The sequence below is a fragment of the Cherax quadricarinatus genome, chromosome 66, assembly GCF_038502225.1.
Source record: "Cherax quadricarinatus isolate ZL_2023a chromosome 66, ASM3850222v1, whole genome shotgun sequence".
NCBI lineage: Eukaryota > Metazoa > Arthropoda > Malacostraca > Decapoda > Parastacidae > Cherax > Cherax quadricarinatus.
The window spans coordinates 20,575,671-20,599,208 of record NC_091357.1 but is presented as its reverse complement, the minus strand read 5'-3'; the positions used below and the strand labels follow the sequence as shown (position 1 = coordinate 20,599,208).

The 23,538-nt window shown below is 42.0% G+C and overlaps 1 protein-coding gene across 6 annotated transcripts in view; it reads left to right on the top strand.

Annotated features, from left to right (window-relative positions):
- Window positions 1–23,538, top strand: part of larp (La related protein) — a 145,192-nt gene that overhangs the window by 65,119 nt on the left and 56,535 nt on the right. For 3 of the 6 annotated variants that reach the window (XM_053798887.2, XM_053798884.2, XM_053798889.2), the window contains exons 2-3: window positions 16,984–17,306; window positions 22,912–22,992. In XM_053798887.2, coding sequence (XP_053654862.2) covers window positions 16,984–17,306; window positions 22,912–22,992 — 404 coding nt within the window. The remainder of the gene's footprint in view (window positions 1–16,983; window positions 17,307–22,911; window positions 22,993–23,538) is intronic. The other 3 variants (XM_053798885.2, XM_070099205.1, XM_053798886.2) reach the window with 2 other exon arrangements.

The window sequence follows — 23,538 nt, the reverse complement described above, 5'->3', positions numbered from 1 at the left end:
ATAGTTGTTCCTTGTCATCAGTCAGACGTCACTCCTAGGACATGATCTTCATCGCTGTTAAATCTTTATCATTCCTTCTCACACCAGCTCCAGTAGTAGGTCATTCTGTCTTGAGATCAACGGTTTTTCCTCTACTTGTAGTCTGAAGAAAAGGTCACCTGATATCGCTTGTCACAGGCGGCTATAATAACTACATCTGGTAATGGGTGTACCTGAGGGCATTGCATATATGTATGCTAGAGTGCAGTCATTTGCGTAGACATGGGATGCTAGGGTGAAGTGCAGTACATAGTTGAAACACATTGTAGTTTGTGGTAGACTCCCACTGATTATGTGGCGGCCTACAGTGTCAGAGGCTTCGGTAAGAACTAGTCTGCCAGATGGATCTTGAATGTTACTAAGAAAGTGTAGGGTGGCTGGCATTGTTGATGTGGTTAAAGGGCACGTAAGTTCCCCTGTCTGCTAATAACATGTTCATTTTTCCACATTTGTCCATAATTACTATTAAGGATCTTTCCTTAATTCATGGTATAACTTAAATCTTTGAAGACAATTGTGTTGTAGAGGTCTGAGCAAAGTTCAGACCTCTACAACACAATTGTTCTCCAGTAAAGACGGCCGTAAGAGAAGGCGGACCTGGAGGGTTGTCCTTCACAAGGTGTAAAGTGGAATACTAGTGCTTTCATTTGCCGCCGCCTCTCTCCTTAGTCTTCCTCTTCCTCCTCTTGGTCTCCCTCCCCTCCGTTTACACCCCCGTTTTCTCTTATCTTCCTCCTGTTACCTCCCTCCAGTTTTCCCTATGTTTATTTCTTCTCTCAAAGTCTGTTTCCCTTTATTTCCCCGCATATCCTTCTCCCCCTCATGTTTTCCTCTCTCCCTTTACCACTTTCCTCGTTTCCTCCACCACTTCCCCTGCGTGTCATTGGTGTGCGTAGTATTGTTGATATGAGCACCTTTGGTGGTGGTGTGCAAGGCAGTCAATACTGGCAGTAGTAAAGGCGCCGTAGTGAGGCCCAAGTCTTGCATCCCACCACCTTGACTACTGCTTACCTCTTCTCTGCCAGGATACTCCCTCTCTTGCTTCCAGGATCCCGAACCCTCCTCACCCACCCATGACACCTCCCTCAACCACATACCTCTGATATGCCAATACCTTTACCTTACCTTTATACCTTTCATGAGTTCCGAGAGTATTTTTACTCTCGGAGCCCGGCCATGGGCTAGGCTCGTCTGGTGTTTGCCTGGTCAACGAGACACTTGCTGCTGGTGACCCGCTGCCCCCACATCCGTGACCGCTTTCCAATGATAATATACCCTTGCAACCCAGCCTGTTCAACCAGGCTGTCGCAGGTCAGCTTAGTCATCAAAACCTGGCTGATGAGGCACTTGCAGCAGGTTACTAGTCTACCTGCATACCTAACCAACAAGTGGTGGTCCAGTTATCTTTTAAAAACCATCTTGGAATTACTCCACGGGTGTGATTCTCCCTTCATCTCGAGTAACCAGATGCCGCCACTCTTATATCTTATTAATAATTGCATTTTATATTTGTTGTTATAAAAAGGAGGAGAGAGGAAGGGCAACTACGGTTGTTTGCTAGCAGGCAAGAACTGTTAGAAGGGAAGTCCAAGATACCCGGTGATAGCGGGGCACCCAAGGTGTCTGTGAAGGTGACAACAGTAGATGGGTGGTGTCTGTGAAGGTGACAACAGTAGATGGGTGGTGTCTGTGAAGGTGACAACAGTAGATGGGTGGTGTCTGTGAAGGTGACAACAGTAGATGGGTGGTGTCTGTGAAGGTGACAACAGTAGATGGGTGGTGTCTGTGAAGGTGACAACAGTAGATGGGTGGTGTCTGTGAAGGTGACAACAGTAGATGGGTGGTGTCTGTGAAGGTGACAACAGTAGATGGGTGGTGTCTGTGAAGGTGACAACAGTAGATGGGTGGTGTCTGTGAAGGTGACAACAGTAGATGGGTGTCTTTGCATACTTTTTTTTATTTTGGTGATTCATAAGAAGAGGAAGTGTCGCTGGAGTAGAGTGGGCTACTCTGTAGTCCTGACTGTTTTGGGGGTGTCCTCGCCTAGTTCTTTTTTTTTCTGGGGTAATAGTCACACCACCAGATTTACCTTTTAACTAGTAGCTTGAAGGATTTTTATCCTCCGAGGCCTAATATCTACTCTTAAAAATGTGTATATACACAGTGTTTACCTCTTACCGTAGTGAGATATATGGGAGAACACGTACAATAAACCCAGTGGAAAGGAGCAGCTTCGTGGACACAGTCAGAGAACATTGTATCAACATCCTTCGTCCCAGGCTATTCAACATCTCAGAAGATATCGGAAACAACGCCGGGACAAATGTAGAAGTCTGCAAGAGGAAACTGAACAAGTATCTCAGTGCTGGATCAACCAGGCTGTGATGGATATGTGAGCTTACATGGTACTTGCCTGACTGACCAGGCAAGTACCATACAAGGTTCAAGGCCGGGTTCCGGGAGTAGGAAAACTCTGGAAACTCATCAAAGGTATAATTGTAGTTAGAGGAAGGGAGCTATGCAGGGGGTATTCTGTCGTCTTTAACTTATCATGCATATTTAATACATGTGCTGCAGCTGTAGCGAGCACTGCATCCTCTTACATGTCCGCTCTCTCCACCTGTTGATTGTTCCCGGGGATTGACAACCAGGTCACTCAGTTTGTTGCAACTTGCTGCACATACACCACCATAGGTACACAACCCGGCTGATTAGTAACTCTTGAGTTCTCTCTCTAACAGGCACGCACGTTCCCCCGTCTTCTAATATCATGTTTATGTTTCCCCTGTAATCTACCTTGTCCATAATTACTATCGCATTTGCTTTGTCTGCTTTCGTAAGGTGAAGTCCAGGATCTTTCCTTAATTCATGGTATATCTTAACAAATCTTTGATGACAATTGTGTTGTAGAGGTCTGAGCTTGACAACACAATTGTCATCAAAGATTTGTTAAGTTATACCTTAAATTAAAGGAAGATCCTGGACTTCACCTTACGAAAGCAGACAAAGCAAATGCGATAGTAATTATGGACAAGGTAGATTATAGGGGAAAATAAACATATTATGAGACAGGAAACTCACGCGCCTCTTAAGTGGTGACCCGTCATTGCCTGATGGAGAGTTGGTCGTTGTACTGGTGGGTGATCATTCCATCCCTGGCGTGGGATAACTAGTCACAATCTGGTGCTGCATTTGCACTCATTTGAAATCAAGTAAATCATGTCTTTGACGAAGCATGCTGGAAAATATGTTGAATAACATTGATCTAAACAGATGTCTAGAGAGGATCTACCTAAGTGGCACTGGAACTGTGTTTAAGAAATATAGCACTAAGAAAAAAGAAGAAAAGATGTAAGCTAGAAAGAGAGAGATGCTCCCTCTACAGGCGAAGGTGAAGAATCACAGATGTTCTCAGAGGTGCTAAACTGAATTACAGAAGAAAACGCTGGCTAGAAAATTGAAGATATTGAAGTTAAATGAATCGTGCAGAGTCCAGGAAGGACAGTGGGAACTTTAAGGATGTAATGAAGTTGAAAAAAATCCAAAATACTTCTTGTATGCAAAATTCAAGGCGAGACCCACATCCAGTATGGGGTCGTTGCTCAAATAAGATGGAATTTGCACTGACGATTAAGAAATGAGTGAAATATTCAGGTTTCAGTATTAGTCGTGTGTTCAGCGAGTCGTTAATCAGGTCGACAATCCGAATGAATTCATGAACGAGACTCCAAAACTTGATCATCTCCAAAATTTCCGACACAACCCTGACAATGATGCCTCACGTAATAAAAATCTTTGAGTTTGAAGAAGCAAGATGGCAAACCACTTGGATTCTCAAACACTACACAACCCAGAGCAGCACGAGTTCTGGTCACTCCTGCCTCTCACATTTACCAGACCATTATATGATCTTGTATACACTGGAAGACAGTGCAGAAGTAGTGTGCACAGACTTGCCAAAGCATCGTGCAGCAACACACACACACACACACACACACACACACACACACACACACACACACACACACACACGTGTACGTTAGGCCCATATTGGCGTATGCGGCACCAGTTTGGAACCCACACCTAGCCAAGCACGTAAAGAAACTAGAGAAAGTGCAAAGGTTTGCAACAAGACTAGTCCCAGAGCTAAGAGGTATGTCCTACGAGGAGAGGTTAAGGGAAATCAACCTGACGACACTGGAGGACAGGAGAGATAGGGGGGACATGATAACGACATACAAAACACTGAGAGGAATTGACAAGGTGGACAAAGGATGATCCAGAGACTGGACACAACAACACGGGGACACAGTTGGAAGCTGAAGACACAGATGAATCACAGGGATGTTAGGAAGTATTTCTTCAGCCACAGAGTAGTCAGGAAGTGGAATAGTTTAGGAAGCTATGTACTGGAGGCAGGATCCATACATAGCTTTAAGCAGAGGTACGATAAAGCTCATGGTTCAGGGAGAGTGACCTAGTAGCGACCAGTGAAGAGGCGGGGGCCAGGAGCTTGGGCTCGACCCCTGCAACCTCAACTAGGTGAGTACACTGCAAACGGAATAACAGGAAAAGCGAGCAGATTTGTTTTTGATGTTAATAAATAGAGCGCAAGGAGTAATATTAAAGTCAGAAACTACGACAGAGGAAAGTTGTTCTCTAAGGCAGTGCTCGCGCCTCTCCTTTCACATATATTTGTATCAAACTCTTATGTCAATTTTACACTCTAGAAAAGTAATTAGTTTTTTTTTATTTTTTGTGTCTTTTGTGTATTTTTGAAGTTATAAATCAGTCCCTCATTTTTTTTTTGTATCCAGTTCTAATTTTTTTTTTTTTTTATTATCACACCGGCCGATTCCCACCAAGGCAGGGTGGCCCGAAAAAGAAAAACTTTCACCATCATTCACTCCATCACTGTCTTGCCAGAAGGGTGCTTTACACTACAGTTTTTAAACTGCAACATTAACACCCCTCCTTCAGTTCTAATGTTCTTCAATTATGTCCTTCAATTTGTACTGATCAAGCCACTGGCTGGCGGAACATCTACAGTAAAGATACCCAGATGTTGCACATGTTTGTAATCCTTCATAAGCAGCAATGTATAAATGATATAACCGAGAAGTCGATGAAGAACACACGTGCGAAGTACAGGCGATGGTAAACAGGAGGCAGTATAAGTGGAGACGTAATTCTGAGGTAATCACACTCTCCGCATTGATATAAGGTAGTTTGTATTTTTTTTTTTTTTGGTAGGAAGTGGAGGTTCGGTCATGTGATAACTATGCAGGCCTGCAGTCCGCGAGCAGCAACAGAGTAGTTGATCAGGAAGTTTACAACGAAATCCGGCCTTTGGCGTGGCCTCGAGAGTAGATAATTTTGGAAACCTTTGCGAGGAAGAACAGTCACAGTACACAACCCGCACATAGGAGAGAGGAGCTTACCACGACGTTTCTGTCGGACTTGGAGCATTATGCGGGTTATTTGTGTAACCTGTGCAAGGTATGTCAAGAGAGATTAGCGCGTGTTAGGGATAGTAATGCTTTACTGCGACACCACCTTGCTGTTTATTGTCATATTTTCCTGCTTGCAACCGCATTCTTGGTGGTAGACGGAGGGGGAAGGACGTGATGGGGGAGTGCAAGAAAGGGAGAGTGGTGGGAAGGAGGGGATTTAGGGAGAAGGGGGGAGGGTAATCCTACTGGTGTGTTGCATCAGAAATAATGTTTAGACGTACACCAGATTTTCGGCTAATTGAATTTTATAGCCAGGTTTAGGTGATGACTGAAACTCAGGACTTAAACTTGGCAGTATCAGTTTGCACCACAAAAAAATATGAGTGTAGTGTTTAAATGTGTACAGAATAACCCATAGTAACGTAGTGAGGCTTTATTTATTCACTCAAGGTCAGTGTGTACTTTCCAATTTATACTCGTTGATTTGTGTGTTGGGGTCGCTACTTAGCTCCTGGCCCCGCCTCCTAGACTACCTTGATCGGTATCACGGACTTGTGGCCGCCTCTTGAGTTTTGTATCAACTCTTAACATGTCATTGCACTTTTCAGCCACACTAGAGACCTAACCTGCCTACATCCCTATGGGGGATCCGTGTCTTCAGCTTCCACCTGTGCCACCTCAATTCAGTTCCTCTTAATTAAGATAATCAGCCTCTATCTCGAAATTTGTTAAGTGAGCGTCATCTTACTATGGCACATTGAAACATTTTGTTGATATTAATATTTTTTTCTAGTATTCTACTAAGGCGCCTTCCATACTTGTTTTGGTATCGTCCCCAACAGCCTTCCACCAGGCATAAGGGGAATTACCAGTAGACCCCTGGCTGCCCTCAAGACGGAGCAGGTTAGTACCTGCTCAGCAGGGCTGTGGTTCGTACGTTGGACTATGTGCAGCCAGCAATAACAGCCTGGTTGATCAGGTTCTGATCCACCACGAGGCCTGGTCAAGGACTGGGCCGTGGGGGCGTTGACCTCCGGAAAATCCTCCAGGTAGAGGGTGATATGAAGCTGTGACTCGTGTTTTTTTTTTTTTACCGTGTTTACTATGAGGATGAGAAACAAAGCTTCCAGGATCATACCTGAGGATCTTCAGCTTTTTAACTCGACTGAGATTAATCTTTGTTCTGTTTTCCGGAAAGCTGAACGTCATTTTTGTTGTCCATCAGAAAACTCGGCGATTATGTTAATCTGATGTGTTTGTGTGTGTTTATTTTTAATTTCCGAGAGCACTAAGTGATCAACCAGGTTAAAGAGTTCTTCGAATCTCACAACTCGTTTCAGTTTTAATGCTTGTTATATAGCTTAATATGCTTTAAATCTGCGATGACTTGGCTTGTATAGCTTTTTTTTTTTTAAATCAATAAGTTGTGGTCTCAGCATCCTTTCAAATACGTTATGATGTATCATGCTAGTACTGCAGGTTTGTAAATGTGTTTACCGAAGCTCTGCTTCCTCGCTCTGAAGAGGGGCTATCATGTCTGCACTTTTTTTTTTTAGACGGGATTGCTGCTTTTGTTCGTCTCGTGACCAGATAATCCCTGTGACCAGTTACGAGAGCTTTTCTACTCTCGCAGCCCGGTCTGGAGCAAGACTTGTCTGATACTTGGCTGTTAGTCTTGGTAGCCGGCTGGTCCACATGTCCACAGCCTGGTTGATCCGGCACTTGGTGGCGATACTTGTTTAGTTACTTCTGGAAGACTTCTACATTTCTCCCTGCAGTGTTTCTGATATCTTATGGTAGAATGTTACACAGTCCGGGACTACGGATGTTGATACAGTGTTCTCTTACTGTGCTCACATTGCCCATGCTTTTTACCATGTTTATTTTACACTTCCTCCCATATCTTTCCAGTATGTTGTTATAGCAGTGCACAGATTTGGGACCAGGTCCTCAAGCACCTTCCATAGTATCCTCCGCTCCAGCGAGTTCGTATGTAGGACTTTGAGATGTTCCCAGTAATTTGAATACTTTGTGCCGTATCTGACCTTGACTCTGTCTGGTCTGTGTTGCCATCCTTCCCCCTCTCTCACTCCCTCCCCTTTCTGTTTCCCCTCTTTCTCCCCCTGTCCCCTCCCCTCCCCTCCCTCCTAGTGTTCCTGAGGCATCTGGTTGAGTCACACAAGAACGACGAGAAAGAAAATGGTTTTGATACGTCACGCTGTGGACCGACCGACCGACTGCTCTTAGGGTGTGGCTGTGATGGTGTGACAGGTGTAACAGATGGTGGTGTAACTGGCGGTAGTGATGGCGTGACAGGTGTAACAGATGGTGGTGTAATTGGCGGTAGTGATGGCTTTACAGATGGTGGTGTAAATCACGGTAGTGATGGTATTACAGATGGTGGTGTAACTGGGGGTAGTGATGGTGTTACAGATGGTGGTGTAACTGGGGGTAGTGATGGTGTTACAGATGGTATAACTGGCTGTAGTGGTAGTAGTGTAACTGCTTTTTGCTGGTGGTGGGACAGGTGGTAGTGGTATCACTGGCAGGCTCTTAATTAAAGACAGTGGTATCGCTTCTGTCCTCACATAGTTACTAAGTATTTACAGGAGACGACACAGCTCCTGGCCTTACCTCTTTAATGCTTATCGATCGGTTTAACTCGTATCGACTGGGTTTACTGATCCATGACTCAGTCATAGCAAGTCTTTAAAGCAGGTTGTTCAGTGGGCCACAGGAAACAATATAGTAATATTCAACGATATAATTTACAGAGACCATACAATAAGTGTCAGGGGCCCGAGACTGTTCAACTGCCTCCCAGCACACATAAGGGGGATTACCAACAGACCCCTGGCAGTCTTTAAGCTGGCACTGGACAAGCACCTAAAGTCAGTTCCTGATCAGCCGGGCTGTGGCTCGTACGTTGGTTTGCGTGCAGCCAGCAGCAACAGCCTGGTTGATCAGGCGCTGATCCACCAGGAGGCCTGGTCACAGATTGGGCCGCGGGGGCGTTGACCCCCGAAACTCTCTCCAGGTAAACTCCAGGTAAACACAGTGTGACTTTGTAAATGGTCCAAGTCAGACCGAAACGTCGTCGTAAGCTTCTCTCTTTTATGTGCGGGTTATTTGTGTATCGTTCCAGTCACGGTATTGTGCCTTTTTATATTTACAGCTACTCTGCTGTGGGGAATAATGAAAAGTAGATTAGAGTATAAAACCTTGTCGACCCACTGAATAGAGCAAAATAATAATGTATAGGACTTAAGTCCTATACATTGTTATTCATTACTCTTAGAGTAATGGTTCGGAAGAGGTTACCTTCAGTGACGACAATCGTAATACTACATCTGCAAAGGTAATTGTAGGCTGGATTACAAGAACACATTTTAAAGTGTCTTCAGGACACTTGTAGCATTTAGACTGCTGGAATGTTGCTCTACACTAACTCGCCCATTAAAGGGAACTTGTTAAGTTCAACTCGCTTCCTGATCTGCCAGACTGTGGTGCTTATGGTGGACAGATCAGGTCATCAACCGGGACACATGGCGTAGAACCGGGCCGTAGGTCACTGCCCCTGCGGCCAGGTCCCAGACCAAGCCTCCTGGTTGCTGGTCTAATCGATGAGGCCGTTTGTACCCGCTGCCTGCAGTCCGACGTATGCACCATAGCCAGCCCTGCTGATGCAATACCTCTGTGAGCCATCAACAGGTAGACAGGTTATGTAATAGTGCGGGGATCGAAGCGGCGTCCTAGCAAGTCTTGTAGTCGCAAGGTCGCAGTGCTCAACACAACTTGGTACCGCTTAGAGTTGAATCCTCGCAGGTAGGTGTTACCGGGATCTTTGTTGCCTTAAAGACGTAATGGCGATGGGCGAGGAAACACACCACCTTACGAAGACAATTGAGGATTTTATCTCTCTGGAATACTCCCTTCTCTCAGGTTTAGGGTTCACATCAAAAGAAGTGCTATAATTATTATATAAACACACACACACACACACACACACACACACACACACACACACACACACACACACACACACACACACACACACACACACACACACACACACACACGCCTACGTACATAAATGCAGGTAGAATGTTTTCCTAACAATAGATAATGTGTAATAGGTTTTGTGAAACAACTTTTGTTGGATTCACGAGTCCTTTGTTTTGAGCCGATAACCGGAAAGACGGAGCCTGAGGGAAATACTGGAATGTGTGAATGAAAGAACACACCTGCATGTCTCTCTCTCTCTCTCTCTCTCTCTCTCTCTCTCTCTCTCTCTCTCTCTCTCTCTCTCTCTCTCTCTCTCTCTCTGGGTCTTTGTATAAGTTTTAAGGACGTAAGTGGAATGCATTTGATTAAGTGGTTATTTTTTTTTTTTTTTATCTTTCGACGCGTCTGAGGCTCATCAAGACCCCCCACGGCAAGGACCCAGACCAGACCCTTCCTTCCCCGTAATCTTTCTTCCCCGTCCACCTCTTTCTTCATTCTTCCTTCTCCCTATCCCCTCGTATAACATTTCCGGAAAGAAGAAACATTAAAGAGTTTAGGATTGCAGCCGCAGAATGCTATAACATTTCTCTTGAACATTTTGTTCAGTAATTCTTAAGTCAGCTGGCAGTATTTAATGATTAGAATCAGAGCTGAGACGTATACTGGAAGGCTCTTGTGGTTTTGTGAAGCTGTTGGTAATGTTCAGTGTGTTGGAGAGGTGAAGGCTGGGGCCGGGGGACGATAGCTTCCAGGAGGAGGAGGAGGAGGAGGTAGGAGGCATGAACAGGAGAAGGTATAAGGCATGGAAGAGCAGAGGAGGAGAAGGTATATCACTTTACAGCGATTTTCACTTTACTACAGTAGACTGGAATCTAACCTGCTGTATAAGCAGGGCCCTACAGTAGCCTGGAACCTAACCTGCTGTGTAACCGGGGCCCTGCAATAGCCCGGAACCTAACCTAAGTGGGGGCCCTACATTAGCCCGGAATCTAACCTGCTGTATAAGTGGGGCCCTGCAATAGCCCGGAACCTAACCCGCTGTAAAAGCGGGGCCCTCCTGTATAGGGAAAGTGGAAGTGGGTAGCGTGAGGACAGTTTCATGGTGATAGTGTGGATACCGTTGTAAACTGTCTATACATGGTTGGTGAAGTCAAAAGACAAAAAGATTTATTTCAGCATGATACAATGTTTGTACAGTGATGGGCAACACATCGGGTTGTGCAAGCAGAAAGTCCATGGTTATACAGAGCAGCTGACAAGTTCTGGTGGCTGTATACGCCACGTGCTTATTTTAAACAATCAAACATAAACAAAACAATGAGTTAAACATCTCATAGCGCATCTCTGTACCTAAAAGGGACAGCTATTGTTTGAGATACCTTATGTACGTTAACTTGTTACAACTCACGGTAGTGGCTTTCTTTTGTGCTTAACAATATTTTATTACATGTAAATTACATTTTGTGTACTGTAGAAAGTAAGTTTGTTTTGTGTGTTGGAAAGTAACACGTCATGAGCTGTGGCCATGTTTGGCAAGGCGGCAGGCAGAGCAGCGTCAGGAAACGTTCATATATGAACGTTTGTTACTGATGCTGCCTGCCAGCCCATTGTTACTGCTGCTTACACTACATTGTTGCTACTTGTTCTTCCATTGTTACTGCTGCTTACACTACATTGTTGCTACTTGTTCTTCCATTGTTACTGCTGCTTACACTACATTGTTACTGCTGCTTACACTATATTGTTACTGCTGCTTACACTACATTGTTACTGCTGCTTACACTACATTGTTACTGCTGCTTACACTACATTGTTACTGCTGCTTACACTACATTGTTACTGCTGCTTACACTACATTGTTACTGCTGCTTACACTACATTGTTACTGCTGCTTACACTACATTGTTGCTACTTGTTCTTCCATTGTTACTGCTGCTTACACTACATTGTTACTGCTGCTTACACTACATTGTTACTGCTTGTTCTTCCATTGTTACTGCTGCTTACACTACATTGTTACTGCTGCTTACACTACATTGTTACTGCTGCTTACACTACATTGTTGCTACTTGTTCTTCCATTGTTACTGCTGCTTACACTACATTGTTGCTACTTGTTCTTCCATTGTTACTGCTGCTTACACTACATTGTTGCTACTTGTTCTTCCATTGCTACTGCTGCTTACACTACATTGTTACTGCTGCTTACACTACATTGTTGCTACTTGTTCTTCCATTGTTACTGCTGCTTACACTACATTGTTACTGCTGCTTACACTACATTGTTGCTACTTGTTCTTCCATTGCTACTGCTGCTTACACTACATTGTTACTGCTGCTTACACTACATTGTTACTGCTGCTTACACTACATTGTTACTGCTGCTTACACTACATTGTTACTGCTGCTTACACTACATTGTTACTGCTGCTTACACTACATTGTTACTGCTGCTTACACTATATTGTTACTGCTGCTTACACTACATTGTTGCTACTTGTTCTTCCATTGTTACTGCTGCTTACACTACATTGTTGCTACTTGTTCTTCCATTGTTACTGCTGCTTACACTACATTGTTGCTACTTGTTCTTCCATTGTTACTGATGCTTACACTACATTGTTACTGCTGCTTACACTATATTGTTACTGCTGCTTACACTACATTGTTACTGCTGCTTACACTATATTGTTACTGCTGCTTACACTACATTGTCACTGCTGCTTACACTACATTGTTACTGCTGCTTACACTACATTGTTACTGCTTACACTACATTGTTACTGCTGCTTACACTACATTGTTACTACTTACACTACATTGTTACTGCTGCTTACACTACATTGTTACTGCTTACACTACATTGTTACTGCTTACACTACATTGTTACTGCTGCTTACACTACATTGTTACTGCTTACACTACATTGTTACTGCTGCTTACACTACATTGTTACTGCTTACACTACATTGTTACTGCTTACACTACATTGTTACTGCTGCTTACACTACACAGTTACTGCTGCTTACACTACATTGTTACTGCTGCTTACACTACATTGTTACTGCTGCTTACACTACATTGTTACTGCTGCTTACACTACATTGTTACTGCTGCTTACACTACATTGTTACTGCTGCTTACACTACATTGTTGCTACTGCTTACACTACATTGTTACTGCTGTGTACACTACATTGTTACTGCTGCTTACACTACATTGTTACTGCTGCTTACACTACATTGTTACTGCTGCTTACACTACATTGTTGCTACTTGTTCTTCCATTGTTACTGCTGCTTACACTACATTGTTGCTACTTGTTCTTCCATTGTTACTGCTGCTTACACTACATTGTTACTGCTGCTTACACTACATTGTTACTGCTGCTTACACTACATTGTTACTGCTGCTTACACTACATTGTTACTGCTGCTTACACTACATTGTTGCTACTTGTTCTTCCATTGTTACTGCTGCTTACACTACATTGTTGCTACTTGTTCTTACATTGTTACTGCTGCTTACACTACATTGTTGCTACTTGTTCTTCCATTGTTACTGCTGCTTACACTACATTGTTACTGCTGCTTACACTACATTGTTACTGCTGCTTACACTACATTGTTACTGCTGCTTACACTACATTGTTACTGCTGCTTACACTACATTGTTACTGCTGCTTACACTACATTGTTACTGCTGCTTACACTACATTGTTACTGCTGCTTACACTACATTGTTACTGCTGCTTACACTACATTGTTGCTACTGCTTGCACTACATTGTTACTGCTGTGTACACTACATTGTTACTGCTGCTTACACTACATTGTTACTGCTGTGTACACTACATTGTTACTGCTGCTTACACTACATTGTTACTGCTGTGTACACTACATTGTTACTAATTGTTCTTCCATTGTTACTGCTGCTTACACTACATTGTTACTGCTGCTTACACTACATTGTTACTGCTGCTTACACTACATTGTTACTGCTTGTTCTTCCATTGTTACTGCTGCTTACACTACATTGTTACTGCTGCTTACACTACATTGTTACTGCTTGTTCTTCCATTGTTACTGCTGCTTACACTACATTGTTACTGCTGCTTACACTACATTGTTACTGCTGCTTACACTACATTGTTACTGCTTGTTCTTCCATTGTTACTGCTGCTTACACTACATTGTTACTACTTGTTCTTCCATTGTTACTGCTGCTTACACTACATTGTTACTGCTGCTTACACTACATTGTTACTACTTATTCTTCCATTGTTACTGCTGCTTACACAACATTGTTACTCCTGCTTACACTACATTGTTACTGCTGTTTACACTACATTGTTACTGCTGCTTACACTACATTGTTACTGCTGCTTACACTACATTGTTACTGCTGCTTACACTACATTGTTACTACTTATTCTTCCATTGTTACTGCTGCTTACACAACATTGTTACTCCTGCTTACACTACATTGTTACTGCTGCTTACACTACATTGTTACTGCTGCTTACACTACATTGTTACTACTAGTTCTTCCATTGTTACTGCTGCTTACACTACATTGTTACTGCTGCTTACACTACATTGTTACTGCTGCTTACACTACATTGTTACTGCTTGTTCTTCCATTGTTACTGCTGCTTACACTACATTGTTACTGCTGCTTACACTACATTGTTACTGCTGCTTACACTACATTGTTGCTACTTGTTCTTCCATTGTTACTGCTGCTTACACTACATTGTTACTGCTGCTTACACTACATTGTTACTGCTGCTTACACTACATTGTTACTGCTGCTTACACTACATTGTTACTGCTGCTTACACTACACTGTTACTGCTGCTTACACTACATTGTTGCTACTTGTTCTACTACACTGTTGTTGCTACTTGTTCTACTACATTGTTTACCTGCAGAGGGTTTTGGGGGTCAAAGCCCCTGTGGCTCGGTCTGAGACCAGGCCTCATGGTGGATCAGGGTCTGATTAACCAGGCTGTTACTGCTGGCCACACACAAACTGACATACGAACCACAGCCCGGTAGGTCAGTTACTGACTTTAGGTGCCTGTCCAGTGCCTTCTTGAAGACGGGTCTATTGGTAACCCCCCTTATGTATGCTGGGAGGCAGCTGAACAGTCTTGGCCCCCTGTCACTAATTGTGTTGTGTCAGTGTACTCGTGGCGCCCCTTCTTTTCATCGGGGAATGTTGCATCTCTTGCCGAATCTTTTGTTTTCATATGGAGTGATTTTCGTGTGCAGGTTTGGTACCAATCCCTCCAGGACCTTCCAAGTGTATATTATCATGTATCTCTCTCGCCTGCATTCCAGGGAGTACAGGTCAAGGACCTGCAACTGTTCCCAGTAATTTAGGTGCCTTATCGTACTTATGTGTGCCGTGAAAGTTCTTTGTACACTCTCCAGATCTGCAATGTCTCCAGCCTTGAAGGGGGCCGTTAGTGTACAACAGTATTCCAGCCTAGAGAGAAAAAGCGATTTGAAGGATCATCATGGGCTTGGCATCCCTAGTTTTGAAGGTTCTCATTACCCATCCTATCATTTTTCTAGCAGATGAGGTAGATACATTGTTGTGGTCTCTGAAGGCAAAATCCTCTGAAATTATCACTCCCAGGTCCTTCACATTACTTTTTTGCTCTATTGTATGGTTATTTCAGCTACACTGTTGTTGCTACTTGTTCTGCTACACTGTTGTTGCTACTTGTTCTGCTACACTGTTGTTGCTACTTGTTCTGCTACACTGTAGTTGCTACTTGTTCTGCTACATTGTAGTTGCTACTTGTTCTGCTACACTGTAGTTGCTACTTGTTCTGCTACATTGTAGTTGCTACTTGTTCTGCTACACTGTAGTTGCTACTTGTTCTGCTACATTGTAGTTGCTACTTGTTCTGCTACACTGTTGTTGCTACTTGTTCTGCTACATTGTAGTTGCTACTTGTTCTGCTACATTGTAGTTGCTACTTGTTCTGCTACACTGTTGTTGCTACTTGTTCTGCTACATTGTAGTTGCTACTTGTTCTGCTACACTGTTGTTGCTACTTGTTCTGCTACATTGTAGTTGCTACTTGTTCTGCTACACTGTTGTTGCTACTTGTTCTGCTACATTGTAGTTGCTACTTGTTCTGCTACACTGTTGTTGCTACTTGTTCTGCTACATTGTAGTTGCTACTTGTTCTGCTACACTGTTGTTGCTACTTGTTCTGCTACATTGTAGTTGCTACTTGTTCTGCTACACTGTAGTTGCTACTTGTTCTGCTACATTGTAGTTGCTACTTGTTCTGCTACACCGTAGTTGCTACTTGTTCTGCTACATTGTAGTTGCTACTTGTTCTGCTACACTGTAGTTGCTACTTGTTCTGCTACACTGTAGTTGCTACTTGTTCTGCTACACTGTTGTTGCTACTTGTTCTGCTACACTGTAGTTGCTACTTGTTCTGCTACACTGTAGTTGCTACTTATTCCACCACAGTTTCCTCTTATTGTTCCATTACACTGTTGATACTTGTTCCACCACACTGTTGATACTTGTTGATCCATCACATAATTTTATTGTAGGTCATGTGACTTTTTTTTTTGGGGTCATGTGGCTTTGTCATGGGGTCAAGCGATTTTGTTAAAGGTCATGTTGCTATTTGTTGTGGCACCATGTGGCTTATTTGTTATGAGGTCCACTGAATTTGTCAAGTCATGTGACTATTGTGGCACCATGTGGCTTTTATTTGTTCATTTAGCCTTGAATGACTCCTTATTAATCTTATGGCAATATTCATCGTGTATTTGTGGTGTTACGTCGCTTTACTTGTTGTCATTGCATGTATGTGGGGGTCACACAACAAGCACATTGAGCCACATACTGTTTTTGTATGTGTTTCTGACTGAATTACTTGTATTGTGAAGTTTATTGTTTTTCTGCTTCATGAATTTGCTCTAAGATCGAATATCTCTCTCGTGTTTTAAGTGTTATCTCCCACCAAGAAAGATGACACTCATTCAATAGCTGTCTTTGCAGAAGTACACACAGACATCCCAGTTGAAATGACTCATGCTATGTACGCTTGAAAATGCAGTTTATACACATTTTGCAACTATAAATTTGTGTACACATAGAATGTAGTTTGTGTACACTTGCCTGTGATACATGGGATCAGTAATTAGTTTTAAAGTGTGTGAAATGCAGGCCCAGTGTTGTACCACTGAGCCACCAGTGTTGTACCACTGTGCCACCTGTGTTGTACCACTGTGCCACCAGTGTTGTACCAATGTGCCACCAGTGTTGTACCACTGAGCCACCAGTGTGGTACAGTGCTGGATCTGCTACACACATGGACCTTCCTTTCAGTCCCCAGCTATTTTTTTTATTCATTGACATATAATATCATAAATATAACACATGTAGATACATACTGTATGTTTATATTAATGTTACATGTTATTTACAGTACTGTTATTTTTTTCAGAAGTAGCTAAGTGTGTGAGGGAGTCAAGAACACCAATAGTGACAATCTCAGCACCAGCAGCATCAGCAACACCAGCAGCAGTTGTAGCAGAACCCACAGTAGTGAGTGTACCGGTTGTGGCAGCCACGGTTGTAGTTGCTGCAGTGGTGACAGAAGACACCCCAGCTGTACTGTGTCAACCTACCACTCCTCCAGTTGAACCCATGCCTATTAACTCTATAGATATCAGCATAGTCGCCAGTGACCCCACCCCAGCAGAGGCACTTCAACAACCCAACCTCATTCGTGTCACCACCACTGACAGAAACAAGGCAAATTTAAAGGTCAGTGGGAATTACTGTGAACATTTTTGCATCTAGCATTTTTGTCACCAGCACCTGGACAAGTGGCAAGAAATAAGCATAACATCATGGTAAAATGGGCCCCTCTTGTTAAATATATGCTCAACCACTTGAGTCATCACTAATGGTTGGAATAACACACTTGAAGGCTATTAACAAATCCATGCATGTGTGTTTCATAGGTGAACACTTAGCTTTTAGTGACACTATAACCGACAAAGAACAAAAATGGATGCTTGAAGAAATTGTTTTTAGGCATTCTTCTCATAATAACTAGTAACTTGACAAAGGCAAATATATAAATCAGTGAATTTGGGTTTTATTGTAGTGTTTATGGGCTGCATATCCTTACAAGTTAGCATTTCCCCAAGAATATATTAACAATAGTAGTATACTATATTCTACTGTATAGTACATAGTGCAGCAGCACTGTATTGTATATACACACTTCAGTCTATCACTGAAAAACATCTTCATGACTTGGAGCATTTCACTTTGTGTAATGACAAAATTCGAAGGAAAAAAAAAAGTTGAATTCTATCAATTGTATTATCCAGATGTTCAGTTGAATGCATTGGTGTGAAGAAATTGCAATGGTAAGCACTAGGACATCCAGCTTATAATTCCTTGCCATTGTTCTCCTGTTGATAGTTCTGTGAACCATTGTGCATTTTGGTTGACAGCCTGATCAGTCAGGGTGTTGTTGTTTGGTCCATGTCATAGGCACCACAATATGGCTAATGAGGAATTGTTTGCAAAGTTGTCAAGTTCCTTCTTGAAAACAGCTGTTTCTTATTAATTATCCCTGTGGATTCAAATTAAGTTGTAATAAACAACTGTCAGTGAATAAACAGAAGGGTGGATGAGGGGCTCAAACCACAGTCTGTAAATTGACAGTCAGATGCTCTTTCGTCTCAACTATCCAGGCTTCTATTAGGAAGGAGTCAGAACTTACACAAAATATAATATAGTAATATCAGTTCCGATTCCTTCCTGTTAGAGGCCTGGGTAGTCGAAATGGTAGAGATTCAGACTGTCAATTTATGGAACATGGTTCGAGCCTCATATTCACCCCTTTAAAGGGAGAGTTTAGAAAAGCCTTGGGCCCTTTATGATTATTGAGTTTTGTGTTGTCAAATTTATTGCACCTCTAATTCTCATTGGGGGTATTGTACGGTCTATATTCCATCTACTTCTATGGGGTGAATTCAGCATGGAAAGTTGAAAGCAGTCCCTCCAACGTTTTCCTGCTATAAAGGATCATACCTAATTCTCGTATATATTCTTCAACAGTGTAAATAGGGTTGTTACTTCGAATGGTGAAGCAATGTAAAAAGAGAGCAAATGAGAGAGTGGGTGAGATGTTATCAACAAATTTTGTTGAAAATATGAAAAAGTTTTGGAGTGAGATTAACAAGTTAAGGAAGCCTAGAGAACAAATGGATTTGTCAGTTAAAAATAGGAGAGGAGAGTTATTAAATGGAGAGTTAGAGGTATTGGGAAGATGGAGGGAAAATGTTGAAGATAGGGAAGCTGTGATTTCATGTATAGGGCAAGGAGGAATAACATCTTGTAGGAGTGAGGAAGAGCCAGTTGTGAGTGTGGGGGAAGTTCGTGAGGCAGTAGGTAGAATGAAAGGGGGTAAGGCAGCTGGGATTGAGGGAATAAAGATAGAAATGTTAAAAGCAGGTGGGGATATAGTCTTGGAGTGGTTGGTGCAATTATTTAATAAATGTATGGAAGAGGGTAAGGTACCTAGGGATTGGCAGAGAGCATGCATAATTCCTTTGTATAAAGGCAAAGGGGACAAAAGAGAGTGCAAAAATTATAGGGGGATAAGTCTGTTGAGTATACCTGGTAAAGTGTATGGTAGAGTTATTATTGAAAGAATTAAGAGTAAGACGGAGAATAGGATAGCAGATGAACAAGGTGGCTTTAGGAAAGGTAGGGGGTGTGTGGACCAGGTGTTTACAGTGAAACATATAAGTGAACAGTATTTAGATAAGGCTAAAGAGGTCTTTGTGGCATTTATGGATTTGGAAAAGGCGTATGACAGGGTGGATAGGGGGCAATGTGGCAGATGTTGCAGGTGCATGGTGTAGGAGGTAGGTTACTGAAAGCAGTGAAGAGTTTTTACGAGGATAGTGAGGCTCAAGTTAGAGTATGTAGGAAAGAGGGAAATTATTTCCCAGTAAAAGTAGGCCTTAGACAAGGATGTGTGATGTCACCATGGTTGTTTAATATAATTATAGATGGGGTTGTAAGAGAAGTAAATGCGAGGGTCTTGGCAAGAGGTGTGGAGTTAAAGGATAAAGAATCACACATAAAGTGGGAGTTGTCACAGTTGCTCTTTGCTGATGACACTGTGCTCTTGGGAGATTTTGAAGAGAAGTTGCAGAGATTGGTGGATGAATTTGGTAGGGTGTGCAAAAGAAGAAAATTAAAAGTGAATACAGGAAAGAGTAAGGTTATGAGGATAACAAAAAGATTAGGTGATGAAAGATTGGATATCAGATTGGAGGGAGAGAGTATGGAGGAGGTGAATGTATTCAGATACTTGGGAGTGGACATGTCAGTGGATGGGTCTATGAAAGATGAGGTGAATCATAGAATTGATGAGGGGAAAAGGGTGAATGGTGCACTTAGGAGTCTGTGGAGACAAAGAACTTTGTCCTTGGAGGCAAAGAGGGGAATGTATGAGAGTATAGTTTTACCAACGCTCTTATATGGGTGTGAAGCATGGGTGATGAATGTTGCAGCGAGGAGAAGGTTGGAAGCAGTGGAGATGTCATGTCTGAGGGCAATGTGTGGTGTGAATATAATGCAGAGAATTTGTAGTTTGGAAGTTAGGAGGAGGTGCGGGATTACCAAAACTGTTGTCCAGAGGGCTGAGGAAGGGTTGTTGAGGTGGTTCGGACATGTAGAGAGAATGGAGTGAAATAGAGTGACTTCAAGAGTGTATCAGTCTGTAGTGGAAGGAAGGCGGGGTAGGGGTCGGCCTAGGAAAGGTTGGAGGGAGGGGGTAAAGGAGGTTTTGTGTGCGAGGGGCTTGGACTTCCAGCAGGCATGTGTGAGCGTGTTTGATAGTGAATGGAGACAAATGGTTTTTAATACTTGACGTGCTGTTGGAGTGTGAGCAAAGTAACATTTATGAAGGGATTCAGGGAAACCGGCAGGCCGGACTTGAGTCCTGGAGATGGGAAGTACAGTGCCTGCACTCTGAAGGAGGGGTGTTAATGTTGCAGTTTAAAAACTGTAGTGTAAAGCACCCTTCCGGCAAGACAGTGATGGAGTGAATGATGGTGAAAGTTTTTCTTTTTCAGGCTACCCTGCCTTAGTGGGAATTGGCCAGTGTGATAATAAAATAAAATAAACTTCGGTGTAGAGCAACATTCGAATTTCATAGGCATAAATGCCAGAAAGTGTCAATATTTATTCACTTTATACCATATCCAGCTGATGTTCATGTTTACTCTTGTGATAAATAGAGTAAAGAGGTCATATATTTATTATTTTGAAATTATTCTTTAATGAAGAAATATAGTAAGCCTGGAGGGGACAGAAATCAGTGAAACTGGTCAATACAGGTTAAGAGGCAGGACTAAGAGTAATCAGTCTAACCTTGCTTAGACATCTAGGTGAATACAGATCTCTGTGGTGTTAGATAATATACTGTACTTAGTTGCTTTAGCAAACTTCAGTGACTTATTTAAGGTTTTCCTAATAAAGAGATTACAGGTATTCCATATCTATACAATTCATATTGTGTTAAAAATGGTCCCCAACAAGGATTGTTTCAGATTTTTACTAAATCTGTCATTGATATACATATTACAGTAAGGAAAATAATCTAATTTGTGATGATGATGGTGATAGGAGGTACATAAGAGGAACCAGACCTCCTTTATACATCATCCAGTCATCTGTTTTTTTAATATCTTATCAGCTATTTCTATACCAAGGAATGGTGACTCAGAGAAGGAAACATTCACTGTCATCCAAGAGCTGTCTGGCTGGAAGTGCATAAACATCACAATTCAAGTGACCTTGTGACCTGGAATTTCCTCACCCATTGGTGTATTATCTAACAAAATTATTTATGATCAGTGAATTCTGTAGAAATGAAATTGAAGCTTGTGAGAGGTTTGCATGGTATATTAAATTTTAAAATTATACACAGTAAGTTTTGCATCAGCAGATCATGCAGTTAACTCATATTTAATATGAAGATACAACCCCTTTTATTGGATATCCAGCCTCCAAGTTATTTTTTTTTTTTCAACAAACCGGCCGCATCCCACTGAGTATATGTAATAAATAAAAGTTTTCTAGTGAGACACACAAAGCAGTATGTTCGACAAGGACAAGTTTTAGAGGAGAGGAATATAAGGGACTTGAGGGGTAACAGTGTTGAAAGATCTTACATTCAAGGAAGACGATAGTGTTACATTCACTAGTGCAAGAAAATAATAGGCTGGATAACAGGAACCTTCAAAGCAAAAGTGAACCAATGGTGATACACTTAAAGGCATTTGTACTCTCTAGCTGAAATACTGCTGTATACTGACAGCTACAGTTAAGGCAGGCAAATTTGTGTATCTGGAGAATACAGGAAAATGTCATTGCATATAAATATCAAGAATTGCACAGATGTTGCTGGAGGGACTTGTACTAAATTTGCACACTGAAATTACCCCTTATAAGATTGGAAGGCCTGGCAAACCGTGCAGAATATCTACAATAGAAAGCAGGGATGCAATACTTACACTAAGTGAAATAACTCAACATAAAAAGCCCAAGAATTTGTAGTGGATAATATCTATAAAAATAGCCTTCTGAAGAGCAGTGATGGAATTAAATATATACGTTTTTTTTTTCAGTGGTTGACAATAATTTCTTTATTTTGCCTTTGTGTAGCAGTAGAATTGTCCGATAAAGATGCTTTAAATATGTACAGCAAGCTGGTCAGGCTCCCATGTTTGTGTAAGACTGCCAGTTTATTCAGAGTTGGAGAACTAGCCGTGATAGAACATTTACCTGCCTGAAAAGTACTCTGAATGGTTGAGTCACTGCTATAAATGTTGTTTTACTATTTTTTTTTTATCTCTTTGCAGTAACTTCATTTCATCAGTGCACTCACTGCTGTTCCACTTCACAGATCATACCTGCGGTGAAACATATCATGGATCATACCTACAGTAAAACATATGACACTGTCAAAGTAACTCTTTCATCAGTGCACTCACACTACCACTCCACTTAACAGATCATACCTACAGTCAAACACAGCACAATTAACATCACCTACACTAAAACAAATAAGCACAGTTAATAGTGCTGAAGTTATGCACCGTTTTGTTTTTTTAGTTAATATTAGACCCCTGATGTTGAACATTTCTTTTTTGGCAGGTTTTTGTATCCAAGTGTCACATTGCATTGCTCCTCCTTGCCTTGGTCTTCATCTGTTTTTGTCTTCAATTTTTTTTATCTTTTCTTTTATTGTCATCACAGTCCTCCTGTGTCTCGTTTTTCTTTAGGTTTCAGAACGCATTTGTATAAAAAAAATTGCTGAGTGTGATTTTTTCAGGCTAATGGCATCAATGATGTAGCAGACTGGCCAACTCTGGTTGAAGTACAGCAAGCACAGGAAGCTATTCATTTATTGCAGGTAGGTGGGACTATGGTGACAGTAGTGTCAGGGTGGGCAGCAAGTGGCACTCAGTAAGACAGGGACAGGTAGTGCGGTCGGCCTTCCCCAGATTTCACTGAGGTTATGTCCCTAGCTTTCCCTCAATTCTAAAATCTAGGAACAATGCTAAATTATGTCTGCATCACAAATTTTGTTTCAGATTTAGATTTATTTTGTGTTTTGGAGACCATATCTCTTTAATTTGGTTAATAATATAAGGAATGGTCAAACAGTAGAAAAATTTTTCCATGTGAAAATCACTGAGCAGATTTTTAACTAAATTAATTTTTATGGATTACTTATTGGTGTAATCAGATTCCACTAATTAGGAACCCTGTGTATTTGGGAGGGGGTCGACTGTCCTGCTTTCACTGATGAGATAGTGCACAACTGTAGTATATTTTTGTATAATCAGCAAGCATGACAGTTATGCACTCTAACTAGTAGAGTTAGAGTGCATAAACTCATAGGAGAAGCAGTAAACTCATAGGTGGTGATACAATGCGTGGGGAATTTGAGGTAATG